The sequence below is a fragment of the Eschrichtius robustus genome, chromosome 13 (genome assembly GCF_028021215.1).
Source record: "Eschrichtius robustus isolate mEscRob2 chromosome 13, mEscRob2.pri, whole genome shotgun sequence".
NCBI lineage: Eukaryota > Metazoa > Chordata > Mammalia > Artiodactyla > Eschrichtiidae > Eschrichtius > Eschrichtius robustus.
This window is the reverse complement of record NC_090836.1, coordinates 34,315,403-34,331,988: the sequence shown is the minus strand read 5'-3', so window position 1 is coordinate 34,331,988 and position 16,586 is coordinate 34,315,403. Positions and strand designations below refer to the sequence as shown.

The 16,586-nt window shown below is 37.9% G+C and overlaps 1 protein-coding gene across 2 annotated transcripts in view; it reads right to left on the bottom strand.

Annotated features, from left to right (window-relative positions):
• Positions 1-16,586, bottom strand: part of PDZRN4 (PDZ domain containing ring finger 4) — a 370,115-nt gene that overhangs the window by 138,131 nt on the left and 215,398 nt on the right. The window contains exon 1 of one of the 2 annotated variants that reach the window (XM_068560703.1): positions 15,565-15,633. The exons of the other annotated variant lie outside the window; for it this stretch is intronic. Within the exon in view, the coding sequence (XP_068416804.1) occupies positions 15,565-15,633 (69 nt within the window). Of the gene's footprint in view, positions 1-15,564; positions 15,634-16,586 lie in introns of those variants that run through there. 2 annotated transcript variants of the gene reach the window in all.

Sequence of the window (16,586 nt, the reverse complement as noted above, 5' to 3'; positions counted from 1 at the left end):
ACAGCTATTAATTCGCCTTATAAAGATCAAACATTTCAGAGGGAGGTTGAATTTTAAAGCATACTGAGTAATGTGCTCTTATAAATAGGAGACTCTGTTTAGTAGACCTAGCTAATTAAAGCACTTAATAAATGGGGGAAAACCCACCAGTCTAAATCTCTTGTTGGTACTAGAGAATTCTCATTTGCTCTTTCAGAGAAGTAATCAATTGAAGGGCACATTTTTCTTCTCTTTGTTCTTTCCCATCAATTTTAATGGGTACAGAACATCAGTCACACAAAATGTAATAGGACAAGAAGATGGATGAGTATATTTGAAGCCACTAGTCACAGGACAGAAAATATCCTGATGAGGTGACCGTGGCAGCCCAGAGTTCAACAATATAGCCTGGGCAATATTTAGTAAGTGAAACTACGTTGCTCCACGATTTGGTATTAGCAGTCAACAAAATCAATCTCCAAACACAATTTATTACATTTCTACAGGTCAGACTTTCAAAGTCACATTCTCAAAATATGCTCCAATGACACTCTTAACTCCAGGAAATGATTTAATCTGGCAAAAAAGTGGATAAAGAAAAGAAAGTCAATCTAACCTTAAGGAACCTGACCGTGTCTTATAAGTGATTAGAATTCCTGTGGAAGGGGGGTTTTATTATAGCCTAGAAATTATGCCCCTATATTACAAGATGAATTGGTATATGTGGTGGATGCTTGCTGAGCACTGAGATCCCACCTTCAGGACCGAGGCACTCACTTACCCAGCCCCTGGGGGCGCTGGGTGCTGCTGCCTCAGAGCTTTGCCCTGCTCTGGGTGCTGCGCTCAGCCAAAGGGAATCAACGGCCTTGTGCAAAGCTATGCCCACTCGCCAGGAGCCGCCACCTCCAAAGATTAGATGATGCAGGAGTGCAAAGCCAGGCTATGGGAACAATTCTGAAGGGTCATCCCAGCATCACAGCAACCCTTGCCGTTATCTGAGGTCTCTGTTGGGATTGCATTCCAGTCTACTTTTCCTTCTGCCTGACCCTACTGCCTTCACTCCCACACAGGGGTTGTTCCTGAGAAAGCTCTCAAGCATCTCAGGTACAAATCTTTGTCTCAGAGCCTGTTTCCCAGGCCATGTAACCTGACAGTATATATAATCAAAGAGCCATTTTTCTTTGTAGAGAATTAAGGTAATTTAAATACTGGGCTGAATGAAATAACCACAGATGTTCATATTCACAATTGGTAAATAATGCACTGTGACTTTGCTAGGATTTACACAGACAAAAAGATGTTTTTTATATAACTTAAAAAATTTAAACCATATTATATTTAATAATTTAAATGAAGTTTGATTCTTGTGGGCCTCTGTATCTTTATGTAATCCAGGAACTAATCAAAGTGTATTAAGACACACGCAGGGGCCGAGGTACCATTTACTAGTCCTGACAGTTTCCTTTTTGAGGGATTCAAGGCAACACTAGGCGTCATATATATGACCGCCCATTGGTTCCCACTTATGAATACTATGATGTTTTTAGTAAAATTTATGTAGATATTTCTTTAAGGTCCTGTTAGACATTTGTCTCATATGCACTGTCTAAAAGCAACACTTTATAACAAGATATCTAAAATTCAAACTAAATCTATTTGAAAAATAGCAGCGGAAGATTCTACATCTCAAATTAATAGTGTATTTTTTCCCTCTCTCAGGATTTTCTGTGATCTATGAAACACAGATAATACTGGCTGGAAAGCCGTGAATACTTCAAAGCCATCAAAGCAAACTTCAGAGCAAGGACCCAGTTTTAAAATGATTTTCTGGTTGTTGTGGAGAGTGAGAACCAGGTATTTATGGGGCATAAATAAATAAATAAAGAAAGAAAGAAAGAAAGAAAGAAAGGTATTTATGGGGAACCGAGTATTTATGGGGAAGCTCTGGGGAGCAGTCATCAGCACATTGATAACAGTGTTACTGGGTAGTTCAGTGATGCCAATGGTCAGTTCATCAGTCACGAGGTGTCAATTAGCCAGAAAATGATAATCCATCAAGAAGATCATCTGATGGATGTGATCTTACATAGAAATTGCTGGGGAGGCTATTTATGTATAGCATTTGCTTTAAATGCTTTTATCACTGTTGTTTTTAATCAGTCATGAAACCACAGTTACATTTTCCGGAGATTTAGGACCTAGCTACCTTGCTTTCAAGAGACTGAAATGACAGTATGAAAGATTCGTAAGGCCACTTCTTTCTAAATTAATATTTAACTTAGTTTTAACAACTTTTAGAATACTTAGTATCCAAATGGATCCCACACATCTGAAAAAGAATTAACAGTCACAGGCTCCACTGAAATATATCTGTGAATAATCTACTGTGCACATGAGCATCATAGAAATGAATCTGTGATTTTTATGCATCTGCTAAGATAACTGGTTTTTACTGGTGATGTTTTATTTCAGAAGGTGGAATGGAAAAGACTAAATTAAGCCATCTAATCTATGCCAGTTCAGGAGGAAATACTTCCCAACACTTTTTAGTCTACGTTTCACATCCAGTGAAGTATGACTGTATTGCATGGAATACTGTCATTGACTTACTTTCTCTAGGTTCTACCAACTGCATTAAATATTATGTAGTGCAATCCTGAAAAATTTTTTAATTTTTATTTTATTTTTACAAACTCTTGAAGGTTAATTGAGAGTAATTTACCCTCAAGTAGAGACACCACCCTTATATTTAGTTCTTAAAATGATCACCACAAACAAGACAGTAAAATCTCCTTCTTCTTTGCCTCCCTCTTTAGATTACCCTAGAATCTGGATAGAGTCTGGTCTGACCTAGACTATGTCGGGCATTTCTGTTACAGTTTAGAACTAATTTTGTGGCAATAGAAAACTAATCCTGATTAAAATCCTGAGTTTTTCAAATTCAAAACCTTAACTTCTACCCTTTCTGAGTTTTCTATCTCAAGTTATCTGGGGGTCACTGAGTTAGTTTCCTGAAAAGCTTCATTGATATTGGGTACATGAGGGGCATTATCTTTACTCTCATTATATTCCTCATGGCTCAAAGAATATCCCCACTTTACAAGTAATAATGTCTAATAAGTAAAATAAATATGGTTTTGAGTTATTGAAAAAATCTATTTTTAGTATATTATTGAATTGGATGAGGTTTTACTTAAAGCTTAAAGTTTTAAAAATGATTTTCATGGTCTTCTTAGGCTACTCTTTGCTTTATATGACCTTTATTGGGATAGCTGCACTTGGACAAATTCTCGTATTGGTGCTAGAGTAATTATGAAACCAAAGGCAACATTTATCAGGAAAAATTCAGGCATTTTGCAGTGTATTTTATAATGATCACTTTGAATTCTTTTTATAGTAAGGAGGGACAGAGATAAAATGAATATTGTAATAATTTAGCCATATTTTACTATTTCAGTGATGGATATAAATCATGTAAAATAAAAAGAAGTATGTATTAAGCCATTTTTACACAAAATAGCTAATTCAATTTTTTTTTTGAATTTTATTTATTTATTTATTTTTTTATACAGCAGGTTCTTATTAGTTATCTATTTTATACATATTAGTGTATATATGTCAATCCCAATGTTAATTCAATTTTACAGCATGGAAAGCAGCAAATGAAGAAACTTGACAGTTACTAAATCAATAATCAATCTCATCACACACAAAACACTGTTTTGCTTTATATGATGTATACATATTATATTTTAGACACTTTATTTTTATCTATAATATAGTAAATCGTTATCACTACGTCATCTCATGATACCTTGTTCCTCTCTTTCTCTCTTTCATAGAACGAATATTGTACCTTGTATTATAGTTATTTGTGAACAAGTGCGTATTACTGGAGACTGCGGGACAGCAAACACCTCGAGGGCAGGGATCCCGTCTTATTCTGCTTTCATATCACCTTCAACAAATTGCCCTGCACAAAGAATTCACTTGGAATTTAGCCATTCATCCTTTACTCAAGAAACATCTATGTGGGTACTGAGTTAGATTGAAAACAGGGTTTTTGCCCTCCAGAGATTCAGAGACCAGTGAAAATCACAAACAGTAAATTGAGAAAGGATACCATTTGGTACATGTTATGACAGAGGTAAGCACTGGTTACCTTGGAAGGAAAAAGGAGGGGGCATTCCTAAGTTCAGAGACTCCAGGAAGATTTCCTGGAAAAGGTGGTACCTGACCCAAGCTTTGAGGAGGGCTACAACTTAGTGAGCTAAAGGGCAATGGGGGAATTCTAGGAAGAAAGAACAGCAAGGTATATTGGCCAGTTTGAAAACTGAGGAATAAAAATTGTATCATTATCCATCATGACTGGCAATTTTGAGAAAAGGACCTGATATGCTGAATCCACCTGGGTAATAAAATCCTCAGTTTGGGAGAAAAGGTCAGGGAATAGGAGTGCAGTAGGGGTGACAGTAGGGCCGATAGAGCTTGTTTTTTGTTTGCTTGTTTCGTTTAGAAAAGCAATGACAATTTTTCCTTAGTTTTAAGATGTGAGTTCTCCCCAGTATCTTCTTGTTTCTGAAATGGGGATGCAGCTTGCAATCAATATGGATATTAAAGGTGGTAGCTTGTCAACCCTGCATGCCCCCAGCTGTCCTTACACTTGATGATGAGCCTTGCAAGTAACAATACCGTAAAACAGATGACATCTTCAAAATCAAGAAAATACATAATTTTGTAGTTTCTCAAATCATCTTGTTTTCAAAGAGAACTCAGTGAATACTGGAGACAAAAGGTTTCTTTTGTGAATGCAGTTGTAGCTATATCCCCACTCCTATTCCTTGACCGGATTTGTATTAAATACCAGGCACTGTATGATATGGTAGAAATGCAGAGATGCAGAAAAACTAAACATAAATACAGAAGGATCTGACTATATTTGAAATTCTGGAGGAGCTTTGGGAAGAACAACCTACTCTGTCTTGGGTTCAGAGAGAACTTCCCAGATTGTGAGCCTTGAATTGAGTTACAAAGGATTAGGGTTTTTATCAAAATATGTGTAGGGGTATGAAAAACACACTAGGAAATAGGGACATTTCCATGAAAAGCAAAGAGATGGGGAAAATCACATTGTTTTCAAACAGGAAATTATAGTTTGATTTGGTGAAAATTTGGGCTGTTAGGAATGTATGAGGAAAGATAGCAGATTGTGAAGGATCATTCATGCCAGGCATAGATTTATGGGAAAGTGGGGAAAGGCTTTCAAGCTCTCAAAAGTGGGAGTGTCAAGTCACTTTCCCATACTGATGAGCTCTCGTAGGTGAGACAATTTGATTTAAGCTGTTAAAACAGATGGGGAAAGTGGTAGTAGAGAGGACCTGCTTCTCTTCACTATACTGAAAAGGCCATCTCTGTAGAACCCTCTGAGGAGAAATATAAATAGCATCTATTATCCCCCTGCCTTTCTTCATCCTTTCCTCCCTCCCTCCCATTTCTTCTTCCTTCTTCCTTTATCAGACGTTTATTGAGGACCTATGATGTGCCAGGAGCTCAGTATTTATGGATCAGTTTAGTGAATAAGTATGGAAAGCTCAAAGGGAGAAGAATATTTGATATTTATAATAAAATGAACATGGACTTTGGCATTAGGCAAATCCCAGTTTGAATTTCAGGTGTTCTACTTGCTGACAATATGAATTTGTCATTTGATTACTTTGTGCCTCAGTCTTCTCATTTGTAAAATGGGGACAATATTAGCTAACTCACAGGGTCACTGAAATGAGATCATAACCTCAAAAGTTACCATTTATGGCATCCCCATAATGTGTTATGCCCTTTAAATATATCTCATTTAATCCTCAATAAAACCCTTCAAGGTTGATATTAATCAATTAAACAAAGGCTCAATGAAGTTAAGTAACTAATTCACAGTCAGAGAGGAAATAAGTGGTGCTATTGCTTGATTCCAAAGGCTCTGTTCTTTCTTCTGTGCTCAGTGCCTCTCCTATGTATCACATTGTGCTTGGGCACTATTTTCCACGTTGTCTTAACAGTGAGGTTCACAACTGCATAGGCAGAACCAACTTCAAACAAACAAAGATATGAGCCGCTAAAGAAATACAGAGCACATTTAAGGAGTGAATGGCAAAATCTATCCACTGCAAATCAACTTAGCATGGCTGTGCTCTTTTAAATAAAGTGCCAAGAAAACAATATTTACACATATTCTATCATTTAAATTGACTTCAGAGACACTATTTGATTGCATCCTTATGGTTTATAGAGCCCTGCAGTGATGCCTGGCACCAAGTCCATTCATTTTTGCAGGAAGATCAAGATACTCAACTATCCTCATCCCATATCCTGCTTTGGTCAGGCCGTTTGTCCCATTTTCCCTAAATATGTCCAATTAGTCATATTCTATGACTTTGCTTTTACAATAAATCCTGGACACAAAACATACTACGTTGACTGACTGGATATACAATAATTATGCTGAACTTAAAAATAAACCTTGGCGGGCTTCCCTGGTGGCGCAGTGGTTGAGAATCTGCCTGCTAATGCAGGGGACACGGGTTCGAGCCCTGGTCTGGGAAGATCCCACATGCCGCGGAGCAACTAGGCCTGTGAGCCACAACTACTGAGCCTGCGCGTCTGGAGCCTGTGCTCCGCAACAAGAGAGGCCGCGATAGTGAGAGGCCCGTGCACAGCGATGAAGAGTGGCCCCTGCTTGCCACAACTAGAGAAAGCCCTCACACAGAAATGAAGACCCAACCCAGCCAAAAATAAATAAATAAATTAATTAATTAAAAAAATAAAAAATAAAAAAATAAACTTTGGCTCCTAACCTAAGCCACTCTAAATAAGGACTACAGCCATGAAGACCCTTAGATTATCCTTACCGATATAGAACTGCCCTTTCTCTGTACTGTCTGCTGTGTTAGGGTTGTACATTTCCACATTTATCTTCTAATTGCTTTGTGATAAAACACTTTGAAGACTGCCTTCTTAGCTTATGCTTCTTTTGCAACCTCTGTTGCTATCTAGCACAGTACGGAGCACAAAGCAGGTAAGAGTAATTATTGGTGGTTATTCAAAGTTTCCCAAACTTTCCTTTACTTCAAAAAACATTAATATCTGAATTCTACCATAATTCAATTATAGGAAAATATTACTATCACTGATTACAATAGTGGTCTTTAATCCATGGATTTATTATTTTTTAAACCATACTTAGTAATTCTCTTTGTTCATATACCCTTGAAAAGAATTTTTTAAATTTTTATTATTTAAGCAAAGGTACCTGAGACAGACCCTTAAGAGCCTTAGAAGTAAAAGGTTAGTTCAGAAAAAATCTAATTTCCACTGAGATGAGAGCAAGTTTCTAAAAATTTCCTACAGTATTTCAGAAAAGCTACATAAAGGAGAAGTAGGGGGATGTTCTTCACTAGGACCCAAACTACCATTAAACAAGATTTACAGCTTGTTACAAAATGGCACAAATTAGCAATTAGATGTTATATGTTGGAACACAGGAGAATATGGGGCTGCTACCTTTTAAGCTTTTTGTTGAAAGAAACAAAGAACTCTTCATAATAAACTTTAAAGCTGTTATTCCACACTGGGAGTGAAAGAATTAAGAGAGAAGGAATGAATACAGCTGGAAGGGAGATGGAGATGGAGCAGGTTATATGGATGACTTTGGAAATGTTGCATTAAGATATGAAAATCACAGTTGTATTTGAATTACCTAGAATTCTAAGTCTGAAGACAGAATTTCCACCCAGTGGTACCTAAATCCTTATTAGTCACAAGAAGAAGAAATGTATTAAGAATAACACCTAAAATTCTTATGGTGTATGCCACAGAATGGGTTATGAGAGAAAACAGTGATTGAGGCAGAGCCTGTTCTGGGCAACCTACTTACTTTTCCTTCATGAATTATAAACTTTTCAAGGGCAGAATCCTTCATAGAACTACAGTCTAGGGCCTCTACTTGAGTACCTAGTGATTTAATTTTTGTATCTTCCTCAACCATTTAATAGGATTGATTGAATACCTAGTAAATGACTTGTAAAAATTCAATATATGAAAATATACCCACATAAAATGAATTTTTTGAACAGTGATTGGCTGTTGTGCAAAGATTTTTCACTATCAGTTAATGTTCATAAACAGTTCCTCTTGTAAAGTTCTGAAATCACAGTTTGCTAAAGATAAGCAGCCCATTTGCTACTATCTAACAGGACTGGAAGTGAATAAAAACGTGCATATGTTATGTAATGATGTAAATAAAATAACGTATTTTAGAAATATTTTCAACAAATATTGAAATTAAGGAATTTTCTAATCAGATTATCCCACTTAACTAGCAAATTCAGGTGAGTTGAAGAGTCAAATATCTCAACATATCTATTAACTAAGTTTTCAGCAACATGTCTCCTTTGTGTGTAACATGGAACCAGTGAAAATGTTTTCCTCCAGTATTTCCTCTAAATAGAAAGATATGCAACTAGAGGTAGCTGATCTTTTCCTGGGTCTGAACAATTCAATAAGTAGTGAAAATTTGAAGAAATTAAAGGTATACATTTAAAAAAATATGTGATATTTTGATCCTTATAGTAGAGAAGGCACTTCATTTATTAAACCTACCTAAATCATTAAAATATTTATTTTTATTCACATCAAAAATGCTCTAACATTTAAGGTTTTCTTCAAAAGGCTTGGATAAGGTAAAGTCTAACTAAATGTACATGTTTTATTTTTTAATCACTATATTATCACCACCCTATGAACATCATAGTTCAAATGTGAAATCAATTTATCTTACTTTTCAAAGTAGAAGTAAAGATGACTTTCATTTTTAATATTCACAATTTTAAGCAATTTTACATTCTAAAAAAATCAGGGCTAAAAAAATTCGTACTCCAATGTTAGTAGTAACTCCATTTTTTATATAATCTGTCTTATCCCAGAGAAACTTCTTGAAAGTGCAGTCGACCTCATCTTTTTTTTATTTTTTTATTTTTTTATTTTTTAGTTTTGGCTGTGTTGGGTCTTCGTTGCTGTGTATGGGCTTTCTCTAGTTGCAGCGAGTGGGGGCTACTCTTCATTGCAGTGCGCGGGCTTCTCACTGTGGTGGCTTCTCTTGTTGCAGAGCACGGGCTCTAGAGCGCACGGGCTTCAGTAGATGTGGCACGTGGGCTCAGTAGTTGTGGCTCGTGGGCTCTAGAGCGCAGGCTCAGTAGTTGTGGTGCACGGGCTTAGTTGCTCCGCGGCATGTGGGATCTTCCCGGACCAGGGCTTGAACCTGTGTCTCCTGCATTGGCAGGTGGATTCTTAACCACTGCACCACCAGGGAAGCCCTCGACCTCATCTTTGAATCCACCACTCTCTGGATTTTGTCCACATTTCTCTATTTAGATGCTCTGTAATTGTCACCACTGACCTCGCTCCAGGTTAGGTTCTCCAGGAAGCCAACTCTGAGACAGAGTTTAGTGGGTAAGAGCTGAGGAGCATTCCCTCTGTGGAAGGGAGGAGAAAGAAGCAGGATTGGGCAGAAGGGAACTGAACTATGATGCAGGCCCAACAACAGCTGCAGGGAGCTCTGGAGCTCGAGCTGCCTTTCAGAGGGTCCCAATTCAGGCTGAGATGCCCAGGCCCGTGTAGACTTGCATCCATCTGCCACTGAAGAGATTGAGTCTCCTGGGAGGGGAATAACCTTGGGTGAGGGGCTCTCTGCAGATAAGACAGTCCCTGAGGGGCTGACAGTGCTCTCAGCAGCTGGGGCAACAAGTCCTTCCTGAAGAGGCACCCGGGCAGCATACCACATATTTTCCTATCCAAAGACACTGCAGTTCTTATCCTGTCTGATCACGTTGGCCACTCCTTTTTAAACACCTTCTCTGCTTGGCTTCTCCCACTATTCTTCTCCTCTTCCTTCTCACTCTATAACAGTTTCACTTTTTCTCCTTTTCTTTCTTCTCCTTTTTGTGTTTCTTAATATTGTATCCCTGGTTCACAACTCTCCTCACTGTTCAGTTTTTCTCCTCACTTTTTACATCCTTCTGGGTGATCTCATCCACCAAACACATATATGCCAGGTTTTCATTTTGAATATTCACTGTCTGCCAGCATTGCTCAGATAGCCCATGATGAACTCAATGGCCTTCTCTCCTCTTTCCAGAACTCACTTCCCTTCTCTTGTTTCTTCTTTGTAAATTTCACTATACCTCCCTGGTCTCACAAGCCAGAAACCTAATGAATTTACCTCCTCAGGGTCTCAATTCTGTCCTCGCTTTTACATGATTTCTATCACTAACTAACTCTGCAACAGCCTCCAAATTAGCCTCCCTTGTAGTTTTGCTGTGGTACCCACCCCATCCCCAACCCAAGCCCAATGTCCCCAGACACACACCACAGCCAAGTCTACACTCTTAACTCCTAACAGAGTGATTTCTCCCTCTTTAAAAACAAACAAACCAACAAACAGACACAATCCTGGGACATGGGATACTCTCCAAAGCCTGGTCTTGCCCACCGCCTCTCAGGCCATGTTCTAGAACCTGCCTGCTACTTGAGGTTTTAGTAACACTTGTCACTTGTAGTTCCCCTACTCCAGGTCCATTCACACCTAGCACCTGTTTGCCACCTCCATGGACTTCTTTACCCTTCCATCTCTTTGATTCCCTCTCCCTTCTCATCCCCCCTAATGCCCCCCACATCGAGTCCCTTTGCACTCCTCTAGAAGTCTGTCAACATCTCTGTTAATTCAACATTTTCACTTATCACATTATATGAAAATGCTCTGCTTGTGTGTCTTTCTTCTACTGCCATAGTGTGTTCTTCTCAAAAGCAAGGACTGTCACATCTGTCTTTGCATCCCTCATGGAAAAAATGAGGACTTGGCACGTATTGGACAATCGAAGCTTACTGAAAGTAGTTTATTGAACTGAACAGCATGGCTAGAGTTTAAGGCAGCTGCTAATTGGTTGACAAAAGCAAGACATTATTGTGATGTGTCCTTATTTTTTCCTCTGATTGTAAAGGATAGGTAACCTCATTCAAGAAAATTAAAATGAATGGAGAATTTATTATAGAAACGTACCGGAACTGGGGAAATGAGGCCTCTCTGAAGATCTGCTATTTATTACTTACGTTTCTCTTTCTCATGACCCATGTGCTCGTAGAGACACTTTCTCAAATGTCTCTGATTCTCAATATATTTGATCCTCATAGATCTGGTGGACCACAGACCCTCAAGCTTCCCAATCTACTTAAAGCCTTCTCCCTCTCTTGATCTCTCTCTTTCTCCCTCTGCATTCTAAACCCCTTAGTAATGGCCTGTTTCCCAATAAATATTTCTGAGACTGAAAAAAATCTAATTGCACCCTCAACTTCATGTACTAGGTGACTGCTCCTGGTTTAATCAGCTGTTAGGTATGGGGCAGAGAGGAAGGCAGAGTGATATGGTCTTTCACTAGAAGCTATGGATGGGGCAGAGGCTATGGTCTTTCAAGGAACCATGGTGGGACTCAGTGAGTGTCTGCTGACAGGGTGGGGGTTAAAGGACAGTCAAGCACCTGACCTGCCTTCAAGGAGTGCACAATTCAGTCACACACACTTGATGGTAATACCAGACAGATGAATGTAAAAAACAAGAAACTCAAAAAGTGCAAGCAAAATGCTATGAGAGTTCCAAGGTGGGAAGACATCAATTTTTAAAAAATCAATAATTGCAAAAAGCTCTCTGCCCAAGGAGACATTCAAGCCAATGGGGCAGGGTTTGAATAGCTAGTGATGGAAGAAAATAGACAGTGGTGGGAGTGGATATAGAGGGCATTCCACAGAGGCTGAAGGAAAAGAACTACATTACAAGGGTCTAAGTTGGGAAGTCAACTTAAAGAGAAAAGCAAAAAGATTGGTCTAGAGAGATTATAAATTGCCCTGGGGGAAGATCAGTGAAAGAGAAAGCCAGAAAGGAACCTAGCGCCAACTCAGAAGGTCCTTGAATATATTGGAATAAGAAGTTTTACTTCATTATATAGTAATTGGGAGCCATTGAATACTTTCTAGAAATATTGTTTTAGCAACAGCAATCAAACTGGACTGGCACACTGACAAATTCTAAGTGGAAAAGTTGTCACCATGATTATCAGAGAGAGTTAATAAAAAGAATTGTGATTATGGGAAGGCAGGAATTGATGCTGGGGAACATGCAGAAATAAAATAACCAGAAGGTCTCTGTGTGGATGAAGAAGAACCTATTTTAATTCGCTGTTTCTGAGTTTCACTGATAGCAAGAATGATGGTGAGACCTTCGCTAGCACCAAGGAGTGTGGGGGAAGGATGACATTTGGGTGAAGAGGTTAAGACATTATGAGTTGGGTTTACATAGTATGAAACAAAATAAATTTCTGAGGGATATGGGACCTTCCAGTTGTGCCAAACCAGTCAATATTTGCCCCCATTTGGAACATGTTATTCAACACCAATGAACACCCCATTGATAAATTTCCATTATTTAATCAATCAAAAAGTTACATTCGATTTATGTATGAAAAATCAAACTTAGAAGTCAACAGATTTAGATATTACCATACAATCTCCCTCATAAATAAATCTGTTTTTAGATCAGAAATGCCTAACAAGCTACTGCAGCTCCCTTGGTCCAGCTGGCTATTTAATCAGATTAGTACAAAACAGGCAATTTAGTTCGTGTCAATAGAAGGGCCTTGTTCAAATTACCCATTTATTAATTCTTAAGAGGTTAATAAATAACCTACTTTGAATAAAATAAATCACTGCAGATAACAATTGTGTTCCTGGCACATATAAGAGTTAATAGATGCATGAAAATTGCTTGGTATGAAGGTTACTGGATCTACACAAACCCTAGATTCTTGCATCTGTGTTCATACTGGAGCCGGATTGGCCCAACTCCAGCTGAAAATAATTTTCTTGAAGCAACATTCTTTTTCTTCTGCCAACTGAAAGCCTTAACTCCTCTGTAGGAACAAAAAATATCAACCAAATTTAAACTTGACCTCATTTCACACCTAGGTACATTATTCTGATTGTTTCACTAGACTCCTCAGTGAGCACATTTGCTTTTGTTTACTGAGGTTACAAATCTGAAACTGTATTCTACTTGGCCCATGTTATCAGATAGCAAAATCTAGAAATATAGAAAGAAAATTTTAAAAAGTTCAATGTCATAATGATTCTGTTATAGAGAAATAATCTTTTTGCTCTTGGTCATGTAGGTAGTATTCACGGCTAGTCTTAAATTTTCACATCCCCTGATAAACTTTAATTTGCCTTAGCTTGTAAGAAATAATAACAAAAGAAACAAAAAGGCAGTTGACCTGAGAATTACGTCTATAAATAAATACATATGATTTGGACCATCAGGTGTTGATGTTTGTGTGAGCTAATTTGCTTTAATATACCAGCTAGAAATATGCAGGCTTCCAATCCCAAGTCACTTTTGTATATAGTATCCTCTCTTCTGGGGGCAGCTATGTGCCCTCGTGAACACCTGGTTAAGAACATGCTTACTTTCATGTGTGCTTTGAGCTGCTGCTTCTCCAAATAAAAATAGAAACTAGTCTGCAACACCACACGGGGCTCCAGTGTATGATATGAGCCTATCACTGGTTTCCTTTGATATCTTATCTATTCCATTAACTCAATAAAATAGAGTGCAAAGTTAAGGACAAACTGTAGGAGGGCTCCCCTTGGAAAACACACACAAGACCTTTAAGCTGGGGTTTTAACTTATCGAATAAAAGCCAGTTAAATGGAAGCTACTACTTCATTTTCACCCCCTTTATTAAAGATCATAAGTACTTCAATTCAGGAGTAGAGAAAATAAACTAAATATATGAAGGAGTACAGGTGGAAGCAATAAAGAGTATGGCTTATCTATTTTCTCAAGATTTAGGAAGCACTTAAAGGCAAAACTACAGACAAGCCCTTTAAAATTCTACAACAAAGGCTCCTTAACAAATACAGTGGTCCTTTCTGGATGCAGAAATCTGGCTTGATTTCTCAGCAGAAGATAAACAGCTTAACCGAGGCATAATCAGGGAAGATGCCACCTACCACTTCCTCCATATTATACTTTTATGTCAATTTAGCAATTCAGAGAAAAATTAGATTGATTAATCCACTCCCCTGCTCCTCCACCACCCAAAGAAAAACAATAGTATAACTCAAACTCTTATAAACCAAACTAAAGGGAAGTGTTCCACCTAGAGACTGTTTTCATGAGTCCAAGCAGATGAGAGCTTATCTAGGAATGAAGATGATTTTAACCTAGGCTCGCAAGTTTGTAGCAAAAAGAGAAGCAAAAGGTATTGCCCCTGGTGTAATTAACAATGTTAATCTTCTTTTTCCTCTCTGTGGTGATAAAGGAGTCATTTTTATATTTAATTAATGCAGAGGATCATTTTGGAAAGTGGCTAATGAGCCTCTGATCACATTACCATGAAAATGTGCATTAACATTGCAACTAAGGAGGCTGTTTCATGTGTAGCAAATCCACTTTGTAATTAGCCCATTGTGAAATGAATCACGTCAGGGGGAAATCTGAGGGAACCAGTAGGCAGTGGGCACTTGGTTACTGCTGTGCCCACAGACCACCAACGTCCCAAACATTGTCTTTCATCAGCAATATCATCTAAAAACAAAAGTAGTAGTGTGTCACATCTGGGACAAACCGGAAGAAGGGAGAAATAAACTTTATTTTGCCAAACAAGAAATTTGGACTTCATACACCCCCAGGGAAACCTGCCTAAACAAAATGGTGAATTAATAGAATCCTATGAAAACTCTGAAGGCTGGGAATATCATTTTCTTATTTTTATTCTGAAAAGCCCTCAGATATACATTAAAGGGACATCCAAATTTATACACATTTTCTTTTTTATTACAATACAAATATTGTAATAAGCTCTTGAAATTAATTTCTAGTACTACAGACAAAAAAATTATAAAATGGATCCAAGAACAAATGATAAGAAAATTCCTTTATCCACTTTTTTAATCCAAGCTGAGACATAGCATGTATTTTTTCTCATAAAATACAAATATACCAAGTCTTCCTCTTAAAACCAAAGCACAAATTCCTAATTAGTCAAATAATTCCTGACTAACAAGATTTGGCAAGAAACTTTTCCTGTCTATTCCAAATAACTTAGCTCACAGACCTATTAAATCCCAATATTTATGCAATGATACATTTGATTTTCAAATGTTAACACTATTCCAAAATGAAAGAGGGGCTTCAAAATATTACAGACATGGATATCAGTGTTACTCCTTTCACTTAACTGACATCTTGGCAGTAGACACAGAAAAATGTTAAAAAGAATCCCACAGGAAGTCATCTGAAGGGGGAGTGGCAAGGAAGCTGAAAACTGCCACCCCAAACCAAAATAAAAAGCCCCCAGCCAGCAAGTCTGCCCTTCATTCCGAAATCTACAGAAAGAAAAAAATAAAGCTAGCCACAGTTCATTTACCATTTTTCAGACAAACACAAAGCCTGGCTATTTAGTTGCTGGTAACAGACCCTGCACTCACCTGGGAAACTTCATACAGCAGTTTGTAGTGTTCCTCTCTTTTCTGAAAAGTGCACAAATTGCAGCCCATTCTAAGAAGCAGAGAGAGAGAGCAAATCTTCTAATTTCCCCAGGACTGAAAGGCAAGTGAACTGAAAGGGAATCACCCTCCAGACTTGACTACTGTTTTTCATCAGTCACTTCAGTCCAGAAACACAGACAAACCGCTGTTAGCTGGAAGCACAAGCCAGGGTGCTGTGTAGCAGCATGCTCTTCTTCGCTTTCCCTAAGTATCTTGCACTCACGGATACACACACAGAGTTTCCAGTCAGTTCATGGCAACACTCCCCCTGTCTCTGCATCAGTGCACATGACTACACAGATTCCAGCTCATGAATATTAATAGTGCCTCATTGATTATTTATGACAGAACATGTTAGCAGGGAGGGGTGTCATAGCTGCTGCTGATGACAGATGAATATTCACTAATTAAGAAGCAAATGTAGTGTGGTTAAACAAAATTCACTTGTGTCAATACCATCTCTGTTTATTAAGGATAGAAGGGTTGAGCATAGGGCATTTCAAAGAAGAACATACACTTAATTTCTCCATTAATGTAAGCTTTTAATATGGGAGTAAGAAATTCAGAAACAGAAATATTATACTTAGTTCACATCTCCCTGTCTTGTCACAATTAGAAGAAATATTTTCAGTATTATTAAGTCTAGGGGAAGATGGATAGGAGCAATTATTTAAATTTATAAAATAAACACAGAGGCAAAGGAAAATTTGGGGAGTGATGTGGGAAAGGAACAGAAGACGGGGGGTGTCATTCAGAGTTTTAATCCTGATCCTACAAAAATATCTGAATAGTTCATATGTAAAGACCATTACTTACTAGGGAGGAAATAAGGCATAATTTCTTAATCTAAATAAAGAACATTTAAGCAAGTATCAGTAGATATACTTGTACAGATAATAAATATTTTAGATAATGGGGCATATCTATTGAACGTAAATTTGCAGCCCTTAATACATGCAGGT